Source organism: Tupaia chinensis, unplaced genomic scaffold, assembly GCF_000334495.1.
Source record: "Tupaia chinensis unplaced genomic scaffold, TupChi_1.0 Scaffold141165_1, whole genome shotgun sequence".
In the NCBI taxonomy this organism is placed as follows: domain Eukaryota; kingdom Metazoa; phylum Chordata; class Mammalia; order Scandentia; family Tupaiidae; genus Tupaia; species Tupaia belangeri.
The window spans coordinates 1,340,982-1,362,742 of record NW_006201028.1 but is presented as its reverse complement, the minus strand read 5'-3'; the positions used below and the strand labels follow the sequence as shown (position 1 = coordinate 1,362,742).

Sequence of the window (21,761 nt, the reverse complement as noted above, 5' to 3'; positions counted from 1 at the left end):
CCCTACAGTGAAAATCTCTCCAAAAAAAAAAAAAAAGAAAGACATACAAAAATCCAAGCAAACACTGGAGTAAGCTAGCCACAATTACAGTGGAAACGAAAGTGTGGTGCCATAGAGGAGAGTATTTTAAAAAGTAATGATGGGGGGAACCAGCAGTTAGCATAATGGCTATGTCGCTGGATTTCCACATAGTCGACCGTGGTTCACGTCCCGGACCCAGTGGCTTAAAACTCAGGCCGGGCGCGTGTGCGTGCGTGCCCAAGATCCTGAGAGGAGAATGGAGGAGAAGGGATTGTGGCATGACCATTCCCCCTGGGGGGTGATTTCCCACTTTCTGTCTCTCTGTCTCTCTCTGTCTGTCTGGCGAGCGCACGCGCCCTACTGAGAAAACCTCTCCAAAAAAAAAAGTAATGATGGGGGTCTAGCAGGTAATATGGTGGTTAAGGCACAGGACTATCACATGGCCTACTGCGGTTCAAGTCCCAGATCTGGAGGTTTGCTATCTGTCTCTCTCTGTTGAGCGCAAATATCCTGTAACAAATCAAAAAATAATAAATAAGATTTTTTTTAAAAAGTAATAATGACCCAGCTGCAGTAGCATGTGCTGGCAACTGCTGCTTGGCAGGCTAAAGTCACACAGGAGACCCGGTTCAAGTCTTAATCCACTTTAAAAGCCAGAAGTAACAGCATGTGAATATGGTCCCAGCATCTCAATAAGCTGAGACAGAAAGACATGACACATTGAGAACTCATCTAAAACAACCCCCATATCACCCTACCAAAACAAACAAAAAAGAGTGGTATGGTTTAAACCAAAAAGTCCAACAGGTATTAACAATGCTTCATCTAAAAACAACCCCCACATCACCCTACCAAAACAAAAAGAAGAGAGAATGGTGTGGGACCAGCAGATGGCATAATGGTTGTATCACTGAACTCCCAGGTAGTGAATCGCACTTAAGAGTCCCAGAACTGGTGGCGTGAAACTCACACAGGGCACTTGTGCACTGTGTTCCCAAGATCTTGAGATAAGAAAGGAGGAGAAGGGATTGTGGCGTGGCCATTCCTCCAGGGTATGGCTGTCTCTCTGTCTCTCCAGTGAGTGCACATGCCCTAAAACAAAAAATCTCTCTAAAAAAATTAAAAAATAAAATTAAAAAGGGAGAATTTGAGATTGCCCATTTAAAATATATTAGGGTTATTTATTTAGGGAAGTTTACTTGTTTAAACTTACACTTAGAATTTTGGCAATTTATATTTTCTCACTGAATCACACACTCAATAAATAATCTTGATTTTCAAATATAATCCAGATGCTGAAATTCTCTGTTAAATTTTAATGTGGTAAATGATAGGCTTCATTCTTATATATAAAATCTGTTTTATAAAAATTACCTGAACAAGGGCATAGAAGATCTTGAATATTTGTTTCTGGATGAGGACTGACTGTTCAGACTGATCAGAAAGAAGCTGGATAAAACGATCCTTTAGAACTGGCAGGAAATGCTGCATTGCTGCTACCAATGGACTTCGTTCCTCTGGTTTCTTGTACCTTTGGGTAGGAATACAAACTAATTCTGTAAGAATTTATTTCCATAGTTTAATATACTTAAACGATCTGTTTGTTCACATAAATATAAGTGAATACTTCCTACCCAAATTAGAAAAATGCAAATCTACTATGGAACACCACCACAAATAAAGGGGCCAGCAGGTGGCATGGAGGTTAAGGCACTGGATCTTGGTCATGGCAGCTTGAAAATTACTCTGGGGAGGTCTGGCAAGTGGTGTGGTGGTTAAGGGCACTGGACTCCCACACGGTCGAACATGGTTCGAGTCCTGGACCTGGTGGCTTGCTTTCTCACTTTTTCCCTCTCTCTCTTTCTCTCTCTCTCTCTCTCTCTGTGTCCCTCTCTGGTCAAATTAAAGTAAGTAAATAAAGTTAAATAAAATAATTCTTTAAAGAAAAAAGAAAATTACTCCGGGCTTGTGTGTGTATGAGTGTGCTCAGTACCCTTGGACTAGACAGACAGAATCCGAGGTCTGCCCTCCTAACCACTTGACGGTAAGTCTCCAATTGTGTATACTGATTCAAATAAGGAGTTATAATGATCTGGCTTTTAAACAATAGTTGCTAATAAATAAACATAATTGACTATGTATTACCATCCTTAAGTCATTTAAATACCAACATCATTAAGGCATAAGTGGTATGTATAAAGCACAAAATATTTTATTTCTAAAAGCATTAAGAACCAGCAATTCTTCTATAACTCATCTGACAAGAAAATATGACCTCTGCAGGATATGTATGATCTTTATCTGCCCCATTTAGGGTCATTTCATCACGTATTTTATAGCAAATGCAATAATGTTTTCAGGAGCCAGCATATGGTCTGGTGGTTAAAGTGATGGACTCCCACATAGCTAACCATGGTTCAAGTCCCGGACCCGGCAGCTTACTTTCTCACTCTCTCTCTCTCTCTCTCTGGTGAGTACAAATTAGGAAAAAAAAAATACATAAAATAAAAAATGTTTTCAGTTGAGTGTACTGCTATAGATTTTAACAGGAATGTTGCAGAAATGTACTAAGTAAGCCTTATTATCTTTCTAAAATATGAAAAATTATTAATTCTGAGCTCCATTTTGCTCTAGATTATGGATAAAGAATTACTGACCAAACTGAAACATTATCACATAGAGCTACTTAGCATTTTAACAGTATTATTAAAAGGTTTATTGGTTAAAAGGTTTTTTGGTTTAGGGTCATCTAGGTGACATGGTGATTAAGGCAACTTGACCCCATATGGCCAACTATGAGGTCTGAGTCCTGGACCCAGCAGTTCAAAACACATGGGTGGGTATATGTGTGTGCATGCCCAAAATCCCAACAGGAGATTGGAGAAGGGATTGCAGCACAGTCATAGCCACTCTCTCTCTCTCCCCGCAAAGGGTGCATATACTCTCTATACCAAAACAAAAAAAAATTTTACTTTTTTTTTCTTTCTTTCTTTTTTTGGAGAGGTTTTTGCTATAGGGCGCGTGCGCTCACCAGAGAGATAGAAAGCGAGAAATCACCCCCCCAGGGGGGATGGCCACGCCACAATTCCTTATCCTCCATTCGCCTCTCGGGATCTTGGGCACACACATGCACCCGGCGTGAGTTTAAGCCACCGGGTCTGGGACTCGAACCACAGTCGACTATGTGGGAGTCCAGTGACATAGCCATTACACTAACTGCCGGTCCCAAAAAATTTTACTTTCATAACGATTGGTAACGCTAGTGTCTTAATTAACTGGCAAATTATTTTACGTATTATTTGATTGAGCCATTTGTTCTCTCTAGCTGATTATATAAACTATAATAATTATAGACAATTCCTTTAACAATAAAGATGAGGGGCCACTAGGTAACATGGTAGTTAAGGTGCTGGATCCCACGTGGCCAAATCCACTGTTTGGGTCTCAGAACTGGTGGTTTGAAAAACATAGATGGGGTGGGGAGAACAAGTGGTATGGTGATTAAGGCACTAGACCCCAACATGGCCCACCGTGGTTCAAGGCCCAGAATAGTGGCTTGAAAATAACACCAGACGCCTGTGTGTGTGTGTGACCAAAATCTTGAGAGGAGACTGAAGGAGAAGAGATTTCGGCATGGCCAATCACCCCCCCAGGATAGTGGTGGTGGTGATTTCTTACTTTCCCTGTCTCCTGATAGCGCATGCACCCTATGGCAAAAATCTAAGAAAACAAATCTAAAAACAATGAAGGGGAGAAGTGTTTTATGCAACACTTTTCAAGTATGTACTCCAGGTTATTACTCACACTAGGAACATCTCAATGCTCATTCTATGTTAGTCACTCTTCTCTCCTACCTCCTTCACCACACTGCGAGTTCGGTGATGCTAGCTGCTAATGTAAGCTAATAAGTATAAAGATCACTTATGGTACTAAGCATTACTAACTGCACCAGACATGAAAATTCCTGAAAATAAGAAAATGTAAAACTAATACGTCTACTACAGGCCAACCTGTGATACAGTGGTTAAGGCAGCTGGATCCCACATGGCCCACTGCACAGCTCAAGTTCCAGACCTGGTCAGTAGCTTCAGAAACACACCAGTGCATGTGAATGTGTGCCTAAAATACTGAAAGGAGGGAGAAATAGAGGTAGAGTTGGAAGAGGATTGTGATATGACATTTGTCATGGGGAAGTGAGATGATTTCTCACTTTCCTTCTGTCTCTCTCTAGTGATGCACACACTCGCTGTCGAGGAAAAAAAAAGTCTACTATGACAAGGCTCTGATATGAAACTGGTGAATCGTACTCATAGGAAACCCATAAATACAAGTCCATCACTTTCTGGTTAAAAAAAAAATCTCACATGGTTCCTCAGTATCTAAGAGGTTATATACAAATTTCCCATTGTGGCATTCAAAACCCTCTTTAATAGGTCAAACTTACCTATCCAAAATTATCGACAACCTCTCAAGAGAATTATCTATACCACTAGTGATCTCTCAACAATCACTGAAGACAGTGTCTCGCTTCCACCTCGGTAGGTACCTTTCTCCCTATGTTCATACTACTCTGCAGTGTGACATACTTTCCTCTTCAAAACTCCTGTGCTCCTTCAACTGTCAAGTAAAATGAAAGGATCTATGCACCTGAAGGTCACCACAAATACTCAACTCTCCACAAATTTTCTTAGAACTGCTTCAATCCACACAGATCCCTTGTGAACACCTTGTATTCCACAAACAGTGGCATAAAAATGAACTTGAATTACAATATTGTAGTAGCCTCCTATATCTCTCTCGGAAAAAAATCCCTGTCGCATTCTCTCCTGCTAAGATTATAGAACAGGAAAGACTTGAACTTCCTCAATGACATTGACAGCTTATTATTGTTATTCTCTCTAATTTTAGTCACTCACTTACCAGAACTACAACAACTGGCACTCTGACAGAGGTTGGAGCAACAGCTGGAACATTCCTTAGCAGGAAGATGGGTAGCTGGTGGGAACACAAGAAAACACCAGTACCAATGCTGTAAATGGTTATGTTTCTCTCCTGCTCAGAACAAAAGCAGCAGTTGATCAGCCACTTTGAAATGGGACCCAAAAAGAGTATTGGAGGCTAACTACAAGACCCAGAATTAGAGGCCTCACATGGCATCTGTGTAGCTGTTAGGACTGTAAATATAATACCATTATGGTATAAAAGTCTTCCTAAAAATTTTCCCACAGGAAAATTTTCAAGTGCCTATCAATTTCATTGTTTCCACACATACTTGAAAGAAAAATAAATTCAACAATTTCTAAGGCTAAATTATTTTTCTAATCTCTAAACCCCCAAACTAAAGAGACTTCTTGACCTAAAATCTTTTTTTACTGACACTCATTATATAAACTATAATTTGCTCAAATATGTAAACAAAAAGGTGAGTGGGAATCTCACAAAACACACTGATTAAAAAAGATCACATAAAATCACAATGCATTTTTCTTAAAAAATTAAAAGCAAGTTCTTAACGTGTACCGAGAACCCAGAGATAAAAATTCATACTCAAAAAAAAAAACCAAAAACAAAATAAAAGCTCTAATGTTCCATGTAATCTACAATCACCTTAACAATTCTAAAAAGGTTTTGTGAAGAACTTCTATCAGCACTTACTGAAAAGCCCAACTTTAGAGATAACTTAGTTTTTGAATAGGTAAAAAAGGCAACTATTAAGAAAAGAGAGTACAAGGAGTTTCTTAGGAATCAACAGAAGAGATTACAGAATAAGAATACTACTTCAAGAACATACTACATTGAGAGCAGCAGCTAGAGTAATGGTTACATGGCTAGACTCCCATGTAGTCAACAGTGGTTCAAGTCCCAGACACGACGGCTTAAAACTCATGCTGGGTGCATGTGCATGCATGCCCAAGATCCTGAAAGGGGAACGGAGGAGAAGGGATTGTGGCATCCTCTCTGGGGAGTGATTTCTCGCTTTCTGTCTCTCCAGCAAGTGCACAAGCCCTATAGCAAAAATCTCTCTTTAAAAAGAAAAAAAAAAAAAAAAACTACATTAAAATTATCACGGTATTCATTAATTTTAGTGTCTGTGGCGAGTGTAAAGTTTATATGTTCAAACAGGTTTAAATTTTTCCAACTATTTCTACTTCTCAAAAATCCTTAGGAATTACAAGACACTTACTCATAATTCTTCACAAGCTGATAAAGGCAAAGAAGAATTCCTAGCCAACAAGCACTGTTATCAGATTGAAGGTAAAAGCCAATCTTGTCCACAATAGCAGTCCAGCGGCTGGGATAATCATGTTTGATGATGTGATGAATACATGTAGTAAGCTGTACCCTGAAAGTAAAAAACAAAACAGTAAGGACAAAGAAACATTACCACAATAGAATTCTGCTAATTTAGGGACCAGCAGATGGCATAATAGCTATGTCTCTTGGACTCCCATGTAGCTGACTACAGTTTGAGTCTGGGAACAGGCAGCTTCAGTCTCACACCAGGCCTGTATGCATGTGTGCCCAAAATCCTGAGAGGAGACTGGAGAAGGGACTGCAGTATGGCTACCCGCCCCCCCCGGGAGGGGGGGTGGTTTCTTGCTTTCGGTCTCTCCCTGGCAAAGCATATGTGTCCCACAGCAAACAAACAAACAAACAAAAAAACAAAAAAATAACCCAAAAAACAAAAAACTCCCTAAAAAAACAACCAGGGCCGGCAGGTGGTGTGGTGGTGGTGGTGGTGGTGAAAGCTACCTGACTCGTCCCACGTGGCTGACTGCAATTTGGGTCCCCGACCTGGCAGCGTGCCTTCTCACTTTCTGTCTCTTTCTCTTTCTCTCTCTCTCTCTCTCTGCTCTTCTCTGGTCAAATTTAAATAAATAAAGTGCAATAAAATAATTGTTAAAAAAATAATGACTTTTCTAATTCATAAAAAAATGGCTATTTACATAAAAACTCATTTCAAATAATCTATCTGTTATTTGGATGTACAGTCAGTCTGCAAATGATTCAAAATAACTCACTCAGCAAAAACTATCCGTTCCTACTGACTTAATAGAAATCCAGTAATATGTAACAAATGTGCTTTTTACTTTTCATCTCTATCATCAATTGATAAGCTTCATTTAAGAACATCAACTATACTCCTTAAAAATTCTATAAAATCTGGGCTAGCCAGGTGGTATGGCGGTTAGGCAGCTACTCTCCACATGGATGACTGTGTAGTTCAAGTCCTAGGCTTGGTAGCTTGAAAAACATGCTAGGTACACTTGAGTGCTTGCCCAAAATTCCAAAAGGAAAATGAAGAGAAGATTGGATCATGATCATACCCCATGGAAGATTGTCCCGCACTCCCCCGAACCCAGCAAGCACACACACCTTCTAGCAAGTACACATACCTTCTAGAAAATTAAGAAAAAAAATAAACATATCAAAGAGGCATTCTCCAGGCCATCAGGTGGCATGGTGGTTGGGACAGTGGATTCCCACATGGCTGACCCCACTTTGAGTCCCAGACATGGTGGATTGCTTTCTCACTTTCCCTCCCTCTCTCTCTTTCTGTGTCTCTGATCAAATTAAAATCTGATGAGTGCACGAGCCCTATGGCAAAATTAAAAAATAAATAAATACAATTAAATAAATAATTCTTAAAAACAAACAAACAAAACCAGGCATTCTATTCTCCAGTGGCAACATCTGCTGAGTAAGTTTTCTGTTCCAAAAAGGATAGGCTTCAGCCAGATGGTGTAGAGGTTAAGGCTGCTGGATTCTTCATGGCTACCTGTGCAGTTTGAGTCCCAGATCTGGGGACATGATAAACACAGCAAGCACATGCCCAAAATCCTGAGAGGAGAATGGATTACGGCATGGCTATTCCAGCTAGGGTGCTGCTTTCTCACTTTCCCTCTCTGTCTCTGTCTCTCTCTCTGGCAAACATACCCTCCCTACAGCCCCAAAATAAAAAAGTTTTAAATGATAGTCTTTTATATTCTGAAAGAGTCATACAATCCAGAAAATTACATGCTTGCAACAATCCATAAATTTTTAAAGTATACATACCTGATGAGTTCAGGGGAATGGATAATGGCTTCAACAATATTTTCTCGAATACAATGTCTATCTTCTTCTGGAATCGTGTAAGGGGATATATCTCCTGGTGCTGTCTCTCGATCAGGCCAATACTGTGTTATCATATTTTTCAAATAGATAACACCTAAAATATAGATCAGTGTGATAAAAGAATGTTTACTGTGTAAGCACTGTAGCACTGTGACACTCTCGTACTGTCCATACTTTGATTCTTTCTTTTAGACCATTGTTAGTAAAACTATCCTTTCATGAATAAATACAATTATTTATTTTTATTTTATATTTTAAATTTATATTTAATTGCTGTACATTCAATTATTTTAAATTGTTAATATTCAAAATATAAATTTAAAACTTCAATTAGAGTAATCACCCACAAAGTTATTAAACACATAATGTAAGAGAACACTGAAAATAAATACGCTCCAGGACCAACACGTGGCATGGAAGTTAAGGTGGCTGGATCCCATATGGCTGATGACACAGTTTGAATCCTGAACCAAGTGGTTAAAAAAACATGCCAGATACATTTAAATGTGTTCTCAAAATCTCAAGAGGAAAGCAAAGGGATCCTGTATGGCAGTTCACCCCAGAAGGTGCTTTTTCATGTTTTATTTTCTCTCTCTGTTATGCGCATGTGCCCTACAGCAAAACTTAAAAAAGGAAAAGAAGGGAATCAGCAGTTAGCATAATGGCTATGTCGCTGGACTCCCACGTAGTCGACCGCAGTTTGCGTCCTGGACCCGGTGGCTTAAAACTCACGCCGGGCACATGTGCAGGCATGCCCAAGATCCCAAGAGGAGAATGGAAGAGAAAGGATTGCGGCGTGACCATCCCCCCTGGGGGGTGATTTCTTGCTTTCTGTCTCTCTGTGTTTCTACCTGTCTGGCGAGCGCACGTGCCCTATAGCGAAAAAAAAAAGGAAAAGAAAAAAAATGGTTTTGAAAGAAAAATCATGGACTTACATTCACTTATGTATTTCCTGAACATCTATGGTATGTCAGTCAATATTTTAAACTCCAGGAATACAAAACAATCTTGAGATTAAATTTTATTTCTAACAACTGAGAAATGGTTCACTTATCTTGGTACAATACAATTATTATTTTTTTTTTTTTAGAGGTTTTTGCTACAGGGCATGTGCACTCACGGGAAAGACAGAGACAGAAAATGAGAAATCACCCCCCCCAGGGGGATGGCCATGCCACAATCCCTTTTCTTCCCTTCTCTTGGGATCCTGGGCACGCACACACATGCGCCCAGTGTGAGTCCAAGCCACCAGGTCTGGGACTCGAACCACAGTAGGACACATGGGAGTCCAGCGACATAGCCATTATGCTAACTGCTGGTCCCACAATTACTGTTTTTTTAAAAAGAATTATGAATTTAATTTTATTTATCCATTCATTTATTTTAATTTGACCAGAGAGACACAGAGAGAGAGAGAGAGAAAGAAAGAGAGAGAGAGAGATGGAAAGAAAGAAAGCAGGCCACCAAGTCTGGGACTTGAACCATGGTGGGCTATGTGGGAGTGTCCAGCGCCTTAACCACCATGCCACTGCTGGTCTCCAGTATAATGTAATTATTTAACCATTTAAAACATGAATTTGAGGAGCTGGCAGGTGGCGTGGTGGTTAAGGGCACTGGACTCCCACATGGCTGACTGCAATTTGAGTCCTGGACACGGTGGCTTGCTTTCTCACTTTCTCTCTGGTCAAAATTTAAAATAAATAAATAAAGTTCAATAAAATTCTTTTTTTAGTTCTTTTCTTTTCTTGGGGAGGGGGGAGGATTTTTTTGCTATAGGGCACGTGCACTCGCCAGACAGAGAGAGACAGAGAGACAGAAAGTGAGAAATCACCACCCAGGTGGGGATGGCCACACCGCAATCCCTTCTCCTCCATTCTCCTCTCAGGATCTTGGGCATGCACGCACATGCACCCAGCCTGAGTTTTAAGCCACCGGGTCCAGGACGCGAACCATGAACAACTACGTGAGAGTCCAGCGACATAACCATTATGCTAACTGCTGGTTCCCCCAATAAAAGTCTTTAAAAAATAAATAAAACATGAATTTGAAGACTAAAAGTATGAAAACAAAAGAAAAATGTTTACTAGACAACATTAAGTGAGCAAAAACAAAACAAAACAAAACTTAAAAAACAAAGGCATGGAGGTTAGGGCAGCTGGATCCCACATGGCCAACTTTGTGGCTCAAGTCCTAGACCCGAAGGCTTAAGAATCATGCCAGGCTTGTGTATGTGTATGCCCAAATTCCCAAGAGGAGAACAGGTAAGAAGGGACTGCAGCATGGCCATCTCTCCTGCAGAGGTGATTTCTCATTTTCTTTCTCTGTCTCTCTTTGGTAAGTATACATATCCTATAACAAACAAGTATAGAGAAAACGAGCACCAAGATATAACAAAATGTATCACTAGAATGGTATAATTACTGCTTCTTTAAACTTCCTATAATGAAATTAATATATCAACAAATAAATAAGAAGAAATTAAATTTGTGAACTCCATTATTTTGCAAGCTAACAGATAATATTCTGAAGAATTGTGCCACATTTTCAGGCTTTGATATTAGGGAATTGTTTGATATGTTAAACAGAATTACGAAATAGTAGTTTTCAGGTTGGCAGGTGGCATGGTAGTTAAGGGTGTTCGACTCCCACATGGCTCACAGTTCGAGGCCCAAACCTGGTGGCTTGCTTTCTCACTGTCTCTCTTTCTCTCTCTCTCTCACTCTGTCCCTCTATGGTCAGATTAAAATAAATAAATAAAGTTAAAATAAAATAATCCTTAGGGGGAAAAAAGGAAAAAAGAAATAGTACTTTTCAAGCCAGCAAATGGTGGTGGTTGGGGTGTTGAAATCCCACATGGCCAACTGCAATTCAAGTCCTGGACCTGGTGGCTTGCTTTCTCACTCTCTCACTCGTTCTGTCTCTGGTGAAATTAAAAATAATAATAATAATGGGAGCAGCAGGTGGCATGGTGGTTAAGGGCGCTGGACTACAACATGGCCGACCATTTTCTGAGTTTCAGACCTGGTGGCTTGCTTTCTCGCTTTCTGTCTTACTCTGTCCCTCTCTGGTCAAATTAAAATAAATAAATAAAGTTAAATAAAATTCTTTTTTTATTTTAACTTATTATTATTTTTTTGGGAGAGGTTTTTTTTGCTATATGGCAGGTGTGCTCGCCAAGGAGACAGAGACAGAGAGATAGAAAGCGAGAAATCACCCCCCGGGGGGATGGCCATGCCATCACCAGGGTCTAGCAGATGGCATAATGGTTATACACTGAACTCTCACATGACCAACTGCAATCTGAGTCCCAGACCCCAGACCAGACAGCATGAAACTCACGCTGGTTGTGTGTGCATGCATGCCCCAAACCCTGGGAGAATAGAGAAGGGATTGTGGTGTGGCCATCCCCCCCGGGGTGTGTGTGTGTGTGTGTGTGTGTGTGTGTGTGATTTCTTACTTTTTATCTTTCTCTGTCTGTTTAGCATGCATGCATACCCTCATAACCAAAATCTCTCTTAAAAACAAAACAAAACAAAAACCTCACCAAATGTCAAGGTACTTGCCATTTATTGCAAACACTGAGGGCAAATAGATTATCAGAGAGGAAAATCATGGAACAGCCTTACCCCAGAATACGTCTACATATTCAATTATGAACCTTTAGAACAAGTTTCATACACTCAAAAAATAATTCAAGGAACTTGCCTGCTTGTCTCACAGGTAAATCCAGCTGTTCTGACATAGTAATCTGGAGCAATGTTGAAACAAAATTCAGAGACTTGTGTGCCTAAAAACAAAAAAGTACATTTCAAATTTTCTAAGTAAATATAACTTAAAATAACAGACTTAAGAACTTCGATACTCTGTTTGGCGAGCACAAAGGCTCTTCCTAACTTGGTCCCAGCTTTACTTCTCATCACTCCCCTAGAGTGAACTTGAATGAATTCAAATATTTAAATACTAAAACTTTTTGGATATTTGCATTTGTCTGCATATCACTGCACTCCCTTTTATCCCATGTATTGGCAGCAGCTCAAAAACGATATTGTCTGTGACACCTATTTTCCCTTTTCAGTAATAGTTTCTCCATAGTGATGATCACTGAAATGTAGACACATAATAGATAAATAACAATAAACAGTTTAAGGGTAGTTTCCAAGGTGCTAATAATGCTTATTTCCATGGGACCAGCAGCTGGCATAATGGCTACGTCGTTGGACTCCCATGTAGTCGACTGCGGTTCGAGTCCCAGACCCAGTGGCTTAAACTCATGCTGGGAGCGTGTGCATGCGCACCCAAGATCCCGAGAGAATGGAGGAGAACGGATTGTGGTGGGGCCATCCACCCTAGGGGGCGATTCCTTGCTTTCGGTCTCTGTCTCTCTTTCTGGTGAGCGTATGTGCCCTATAGCAAAAACCTTTTAAAAAACGCTTATTTCCTGGGACCAGCAGTTAGCATAATGGCTATGTCACTATACTCCCACGTAGTTGACTGTGGTTCAAGTCCCGGACCCAGCGGCTTAAACTCATGCTGGGCGTGTGTGCGTGCGTGCGTGCGTGCCCAAGATCCTGAGAGGAGAATGGAAGAGAAGGGATTGTGGCGTGGCAATCCCCCCTTGGGGGATGATTTCTCGCTTTCTGTCTCTGTCTCTGTCTTTCGGGTGAGCGCACGTGCCATACAGCAAAAACCTCTCTAAAAAAGAAAAAGCTTATTTCCTGATATGATTTCTATTTTACACAGTTGTGTTCAGTCTTATGAAAATTACACCTTCAAGATCTCTTCTCTGGGGCCTGAAGGTGGTGTGATGGTTAAATTACTGGATTCCCTGATGGCCAAACATGGTTTGAGTCCCAGACCAGGTGGCTTGAAAAACACGCCAAGCACATGTGCGTATGTGCCCATAATCCCAGGAGGAGAAAAGACTGCAGCATAGCCACTGCCCCTGGGGAGTGATTTCTCACTTTCTCTTTCACTGACTGTCTATCTCCAACAAGCGCATGCACACTATGGCAAAAACCTAAAAGATCTCTTCATATACGTTACATTTCAACAGAAAGGTAAAATCAATAGCTTTAAACATACAATGGGAAATGAACCATCTGATCACAATTTAATGAATATATAATGCAACACATGAAGAAAAAACTGAAATGTAATACACCAAAATTCCTAATTTGTCACTGGTATGGTGGGAATAAAGAGGAGCTATCCTTTGTCCATTTTCTATTTTCCGAATTTTATAATGGATCTGGATCACTTTTATCAACAGTAAAAAAGGTAATGATTCTGGGCCCAGCAGTTAGCATAATGGCTTATCTTACTGAACTCCCATGCAGTTGACTGTGGTTCAAGTCCTGGACCCGGTGGCTTAAAACTCACGCCAGGTGCGTGTGCGTGTGCGTGCGTGTGTCCAGGATCCCGAGAGGAGAATGGAGGAGAAGGGACTGTGGCATGGCCATCCCCCCTGGGGGGTGATTTCTCGCTTTCTGTCTCTCTGTCAGAAACCTCTCCCAAAAAAAGGGTAATGATTCCTAAATTTATCATATTTGCTTCCAATTTTTTTTAGAGAGAGATTTTTACTATAGGGTGCATGCGCTTGCCAGAGATAGAGAGAGAGAGACAGAAAGCAAGAAATCACTCCCCGGGCGGATGGTCCCAATCTATTCTCTATTCTCCTCTCAGGATTTTGGGCACGCATGCAAACCCACCAGGTTTGAGTTTAAGCCACCAGGTCGAGGACTCAAACCCTGGTCAACTACATGGGAGTCTGGCAACATAATCAGTACACTATCTGCTAGTCCCACTTCCAATTTTTTTAAAAAACTGAACATTCAAGTTAAATCTTTCATGTTTTCTGTTTCATTTCCCTCTGGCCTATTATCACCACCACCAATAATATGATCTTCTTTCAATCCAAGTTTTAGTATTTTTCTGCTCATGTTCATATTAATATTCTGATTTTTTAGTTTTTGTTTCATAGATTTCCCCAAAACACTGCAAATATATTCTTACTAAGGGTTTTCTGTTATAGCCAAAAAAGTCTTCCTCATAACAATCTAGAGGACTACTTTATTCAGTCACACCAAAAATTATTTATTTTGGATTGTGGTATACCATTGTGGAACACAGTAAACCAGGAGTTGAGACAACAGGATTGAGTAAGATGATCCTGTCTCAATGACATTAATGAAGATTTACACTGTAGTAAAGGAATACAGATAATCAAACAATTAACGGCAATAAAGCATTATGAAAGAAGTGCAGGCACTATGGCAATTGGAAAGAGAACCTCCTAACAAAGAAGATCAAAGCAGGAGTTAAGTGGATGAAGGAGTGATACCAAGACCTTAACAAGAGATGGGTATGTGAAGGAATGATTCTGACACTTCCCAGTATTCTACACATAGCTGAACACAGTTAACCACTCCCACTTTCTGTAAACACCATCTTTTCTGGTCTCTCTCTTGCTCAGGCTTCTTCACTGAATTCTTATTTTATTTATCAATGCTAGAACCCAGGCCAGCCTATACCACAGTGGCTGGATGCTATGCATAGAAAGTTGGTTCCCACATGGCTTAATGTGTAGTTCAAATCTCAACCCCAGGAAGCTTCAAATAAATGCTGAGCACATGTTCATGCATCACCAAGATCCTGATAGGATGGAGAAATGAAGGAGAAAAAAACTTCATAACCACACCATGTTCATGCATCACCAAGATCCTGATAGGACGGAGAAATGAAGGAGAAAAAAACTTCATGACCACAACCTAGGTGTCTTCTGGCTTTCTCTTTCTCTTTGGCAAGTGCGCGCACACACACACCTTCTGCCAATCAATCAATACTAAAACTTACCAGGACTCTGTCATAGTCCTGACCTCATCCACCTCATCCAATCTGTTTTTATTTTATATTATTTTTTAAATTTGTTAAAGGGCTCGTGCACCTTCGGGGCGGGGGAGGACAAAGCTGAAAAAGCATCCCCCAGGTGGGATGGCCATATCACAATCACTTCTTCCTCCTCCACTCTCAGGATTTGGGGCACGGGCACACACACACACACACACACACACACACACACACACACGCAAGCCAAGTCTGTTTGTCAAGCCACTAGGTTAAGAACTCAAAACAACAGTTGGCCATGTGGGATGCAGCCACCTTGTCCACTGTGACACATAGCTGGCCCTAAAGAATCCCCTTTATCTTCTAAGTTTGCTAGCGGGCACATGACTCCCCAGAGAAAGAGAGAGAATGAAGTAAGATGGTATCTCTCAGAGGGGATGACATGTAAATCCCTTCTCTATTCTCCTCTTGGGATTTTGGGTATCAATGCACATGTGCCCGGAGTATTTTTTAAGACACCAGGTCTGGGACTCAAACCTTGTAGACAACTATGTGGGATCCAACTGCATTGACCCACCACACCACTTAGCTGGCCCTAAAGCATCTTTTAAAAAGCTTCTTTAAAAACATTTATTAGAGGCTAGCAGATGGCATACTGGTTAAGGCCCTGGACTCCCAAGTGGACAACTGTGGTTCAAATCCCTGACCCAGGGCCAGCAGGTGGCGTGGTGGATAAAGGCACTGGATTCTTACATGCCCAAGCATGGTTCAAATCCCAAACCTGGCAGCTTGCTTTCTTTTTTTCCCTTTCTCCCACTTTCCGTCTCTCTCTGATAAGATTAAAAAATAACAAGTAGAATTAATTAAATAATTTTTTTTTTAAATTCCTCGGGACCAGCAGTTGGAGTAATGACTATGTCGCTGGACTCCATGTAGTCAACCATGGTTCAAGTCCCAGACCCAATGGCTTAAATGCCAGGTGCCTATGTGTGCATGCCCAAGATCCTGAGAGAATGGAGGAAAAGGGACTGTGGCGTTGCCATCCCCCCCTCCCCGGGGGTGGGGTGGGGGGGTGGGAGGTGATTCCTCGCTTTCTGTCTCTCTTTCAGGCGAGTGTATGTGTCCTATAGCAAAAACCTCTCTAAAAATAAAAAATTCCTGATCCAGTGGCTTGAAACTCATGCCATGTGTGTCCATGAGTGCCAAAATCCCTAGAAGAGAATGGAGAAAGGACTGCAGTGTGGCCAACCCCTCTGAGAGGTGATTTCTCAGGTTCTGTCTCTTTGTCTCTCTGGAGGGTGTACATACCCTATATAGTAAAAGAAAAACACTCAAAAATTGTTTTAATCTTTTTTAAAATTATTTATTTATTTATTTAATTCCATTTGTTATTATTATTTTTTAACTTGACCAGAGAGAGACAGAGGGAGAAAGAGAAAGCAAGCCACCAGGCCTGGGAATTGAACTACAGTCGCCCATGTGGGAATCCAGCGCCTTTATCCATCATGCCACCTATCAGTCCCCAAATTTTTTTTAATCTTTAAAAAAAATCATTTTAAAGTTGTAACTCTACTTTCCTCTGCCACCTTTCCCAACCTCTCTCTTCACTATTCTCACAGTAATCCTCAACACTTATCTCCATTTAACCCAAAGTGCTGTTAATTCTATATCCAAAACGTTTGTTATTTTAAAAATTATTATTGCACGTATCTGTGGTTTACAATATATTATGGAATACATAAAGATACAGAAATACACAGGAGTGGGTCTTCCAAAAGCTCATGGAGAATGTGTATTATGAAAAAATATGCATGGATATTAGTGTTTTGTACAAAAAATATACTTTTTAGTTTTTAGCCAGAGAGAGCCGTGTGCTTACCAGAGACAGAAGGGGGTGAGAGGAGGAGCACTCTTTAATTCTCCAACCTCCTCTCCTCCATTTCACAATCCTATTTGGGACAAGGGATCATGCTTACACGCACACCCCAATGTTTCTTTCAAGTTACCAGGGCTAGGATTCAAATCTCGGCTGGCCATGTGGGATGTATCTGAATCACATAACCACTGGGTAATGGGGCTTTAAGCTTATACTTTAATTTTATTTTCCTGAGAACTTTTTAAGTTCCCTTGTATAGCACTATATGATCCGTGCAATATTAATAGTGACTATATGGGACCAGCAGTTAGCGAAACAGCTAGGTCGCTGAACTCCCACGTAGTCGACCGTGGTTTGCGTCCCGGACCCGGTGGCTTAAAACTCACACCGGGCGCATGTGCGTGCGTGCCCAAGATCCTGAGAGGAGAATGGAGGAGAAGGGATTGCAGCGTGACCATCCCCCCTGGGGGGTGATTTCTTGCTTTCTGTCTGTCTCTGTCTGGTGAGCGCACGAGCCCGAAAGCAAAAATCTCTCAAAAATAAAAACATATATAGTGACTATAGCGAAGTAGATTAACATAGGTATAATCATAAATTGCTCCTTTTATTGTGTGACAAGAGCACCTAAAATAACTATTTCTTAACAGCTGTTATTTTACAAGTCAAAAAAAATCAACTTTAGTTTTATTGAATTTTTTTTTTGTATTTTTTAGCATCAATTTCATTTCTTTCTACTCTGATCTTTATTATTTCTTTCCTTCTCCTAATTTTAGATTTGGTATGTTCTTGCTTTTCTAGCTTCTTTTTTTTTTTTTTTTTTGGAGTTTTTGTTTTTTGGTTTTTTTTGTTTGTTTGTTTTTTTTGTTTTGGCTATAGGGTGGGTGCGCTTGCCAGACAGACAGAGACAGACAGAGAGACAGAAAGCAAGAAATCACCCTCCAGGGTGGATGGCCAGGCCGCAATCCCTTCTCCTCTTGGGATCTTGGACACGCATGCATATGCGCCTGGCGTTGAGTTTTAAGCCACTGGGTCCGGGACACGAACTGTGGTAAACTACGTGGGAGACCAGCGACATAGCCATTAAGCCAAATGCTGGTCCCTTGCTTTTCTAGCTTCTTGAGGTATATCGTTAGGTTATTTATTTAAAATCATCCTACTCTTCTCTTTTAACTTGTTACAGGGTGCATTTGCTCATCAGGGAGAGAGATAGAGAGAAGAAAAGAAAGTACCCCCCTGGGAGGATTGCTATGCTGCCATCCCTTCTTCTCTACTCTCCTCTTGGGATTTTGGGCATGCATGCACACACACCTTGTGTTTTCCAAGCCACCAAATCCAGAGCCCAGCTACCTTGGCCACCGGACATTGGCTGCCCCAACTTTTTCTACTTTTTAAAAGATTGTTTATCTTCCCAGAGGGCATGCATGCTCACAAAAGAAAAAGGGAGAGCAGAGGGAGAAAGCACACCTGCTCCATAAGAAGTGATTACACCACAATCTCTCCTCCTCCACTTCTCCTTCCTTTTCGGATGTTGGGCATCCATGCACACATACTGGGCATGGTTTTCAAGCCACCAAACTCAGAACTTGAACTGTACAGTTGGCCATTTGGGACCTAATTCCATTCATCGCCATGCCATGGGCTGGTCCAAAATCTTTCTACTTTTTTGAGGTAGACATTTATTCCTATAAAATTCGCTCTTAGTATCGCTTTTGCTGTATCCCATAGGTTTTATTTAGTACACTGTATTTTCACTTTAATTTGTTTCAAAAAACTTTAAACTTCATGTTTTCTTTCATTGACTGTAGTCATTTCCAAACATGTTGCTTAATTTCCACATATCTGTATAGTTGTTAATGATTTCTAGTTTTACCCCACTCTAGTCAAAAAGGTACTTAATATTTCAGTTTTTAAACATCTGTTGACACTTATTTTGTGGCCTATTCATGTGGTCGATCCTGAAGATTGTTCAACGTCCTAATGATAAAAATGTACCCTGCAGCTGTTGGATGGAATATTCTGTAAGTGTCTATTATGTCTATCTGTTCTATGATGCAGCTTAAATCTGATATTTCTTTGTAGACTTCCTATTTAGATGATTTGTTCAATGCTGAGTAAGGTGTACATTTCTGAAATCCCCAAGTATTATTATTAGACTTGAGTGTAACTCTCCCTTTATTTATTATTAGTATTTTCTGTAGATTTTTGCTACAGGGCACGTACACTCGCCAGAGAGAGCAACAGAGAAGGAAAGATATCACCCTCCAAGGGGGTCGCCACACTGTAGTCCCTTCTCTTCCATTCACCTCTAGGGATTTTGGGCATACACGCACATGTGGTTTTCTTTGAAGGCACCAGATCTGGGACTTGGAATTGCGGAATCAGTCTCATGGGATCTGGCACCCTAACTACCACGCAATGGGCTGACCCACTCTCCCTTTAGATCTAATAACAGGATTGTATATTTGGGGGTTACATGTTGGGTGCATATTTAACATTGTTATATCCTCTTGCCAAATTGATCTTTATTATAATAATCACTTTCATTGTCTCTTTTTAGTGTGTCCCTCTATGAGAAAGAAGGACAAAGTGAGAAAAGTAAACAGAGATATTTTTTATGTAGTCCTGCATCAAGACCCTACTCGTCCCAGGCTCTCAATTAGGAATGCAAGCATGTACAACTGCACCCAGGATGTTCAGGTTAGCCCAGTCAACCAAACCTATGCCTCTGATACAACTTTTAGCCTCCCAAGCAATGATGTTACCTGTATGTCACCACCACTGGGCCTCTTTTTACAGTTCTTAGCTTAAAGTGTATTTTTATCTGGTATTACTGTAGTGACTCCTGCTTGCTTTTGGATTCTGTTTATGTGGAGTATTATTTTTCCCCATCTCTTGACTTTCAGTCCATGTGTGTCTTTACAAGTGAAGTTTCTTATAGGCAGGCTATATCTGGGTCTTGTTCTCTAATTCTATTATTCCATTCTTGCTCTCTTGTTCCATTTAGTCTATTTGTATCTTTAATTAGGGAGTTAAATCCCCTTATATTATTAAATGCTATAATGTTCTTTAAGATAGAGTCTCACTCCACTCTACCAATCCTCCTCCTGAGTCACTGGGGACTATAGGTTTATGCCATCATGCCCTGCTCTTTCAGACAGGATTTCCTAACTTGCTCAAGCTGGCCAGGAGCCTGCAATCTTCCTACTCAGTCTCTTGAACAGCAGGGATGACAGGTGTGTACCATCATGCCCAGCTTCAGGTGGACTGGGGATTGAATCTTCTCATGTAGCCTTAGTCTGCCAATTAGTAACATCTACCAGTATACATGTAAAGTGAGCAGGAAAGCGGAGGAGAGGGATGAAAGAAAGAATTTTGACACCGTCTTGCTAATGCAGTTCTCTGCCTCTGCCTACCAGTTAGCCAGGGTTATAGGTACACACTACTGCACAAGTCTGTTCGAGTTGCACAGCAACACCCTACCACTGCCACCACCATGGCTGGGCCATCAAGTTACTATTAATAGGTGAGGATTTAAATTCCTGTTATTTTGTTAACTATTTTCTGGTTGTTTCCTGTTTATTTTGTTCCCTACTCTCATGTTTATCTTTGAGGTTTGGTGGTATTTTCTAGTTTTTTAAGGTTTATTCTTCTCTTTCTCATTTGTTTATCATCCTTCCCAGTGAATTCAATACTTTCCTATTTTATTGATGGTAGTTATCATCCTTTCAGTTCCAAATGCAAACTCCCTAAAACATTTCTGGTAAAGCCAGTCCAGCATAGAAATATTCCCTCATTCTTTATTTCTCTGGGGAAAATTTTATTTCTTTTTCACTTCTAAAGGACAGCTTTTTTTTTTTTTTTGGAGAGGTTTTCTTTTTTTTTTTTGGAGAGGTTTTCACTATAGGGCGCGTGCGCTCGCCAGACTGAGAGAGAGAGACATAGAGAAAGAAAGCAAGAAATCACCCCCCAGAGGGGATCATCACGCCGCAATCCCTTCTCCTCCATTCTCCTCTCGGGATCTTGGGCGGGCACGCACGCACACGCGCCTGCGTGAGTTTTTAAGCCACGGGGTCCAGGATGCGAACCGCGGTCGACTACGTGGGAGTCCAGCGACATAGCCATTACTCTAACTGCTGGTTCCCTAAAGGATAGCTTTGTTTAAAAGAAAAAAAAAAAAAGGATAACTTTGCTGGGTATAGTATTCTTGGTTGGAATTGTCTTCCTTTTGGCAGTCTGAATATATTATTTCATTCTTTTCTGGCCTGTAAGGTTTCTGCTGAGAAATGTGCTGTTAGTATAAATGGGTGTTCCTTAATACATGACTTAATTCTTTTTTCTTGCTATTTTGCTTTTTAACAATCTGACTGTAATGTACCCTGGAGAAAATGTTTTTGGGGTTGAACCTATCTGGAGACCTTTGAGCTTTCTGAATCTGGATGCCTGAATCGCTCCCAAGACTTGGGAAGTTTTCAGCCACTATTTCTTCGTTGTTTTACTATGTCTTTTCCTGTCTCAGTGCCTCACAGGGTCTTAGACTTACTTCATTCATTTTAATTCACTTTTTTTTTTTTGAGAGGTTTTTTGTTGCTATAGGGCGCGTGCGCTCACCAGACAGAGACAGAGAGCCAGAAAGCAGGAAATCACCCCCCAGGGGGGATGGCCACGCCGCAATCCCTTCTCCTCCATTCTCCTCTTGGGATCTTGGGCACGCACGCACACGCGCCCGGCGTGAGTTTAAGCCACCGGGTCCGGGACTCGAACCACAGTCGACTACGTGGGAGTCCAGCGACATAGCCATTACGCTAACTGCTGGTCCCCATTTTAATTCACTTTTTCCCCTGTTAATTTGACTTTGTGCAGCTATAGCCTGGGTAGGCTAATCCATAGACCTGTCTTCAAATTC

General features: G+C 40.9%; 1 protein-coding gene across 1 annotated transcript in view; it reads right to left on the bottom strand.

Moving 5' to 3' along the window:
* IPO7 (importin 7) overlaps positions 1-21,761 on the bottom strand; it is a 75,415-nt gene that overhangs the window by 32,504 nt on the left and 21,150 nt on the right. The window contains exons 2-5 of the mRNA XM_006162926.3: positions 11,845-11,926; positions 8,080-8,233; positions 6,206-6,364; positions 1,396-1,552 (exon numbers count right to left, since the gene is read on the bottom strand). Of these exons, the coding sequence (XP_006162988.1) occupies positions 1,396-1,552; positions 6,206-6,364; positions 8,080-8,233; positions 11,845-11,926 (552 nt within the window). The remainder of the gene's footprint in view (positions 1-1,395; positions 1,553-6,205; positions 6,365-8,079; positions 8,234-11,844; positions 11,927-21,761) is intronic.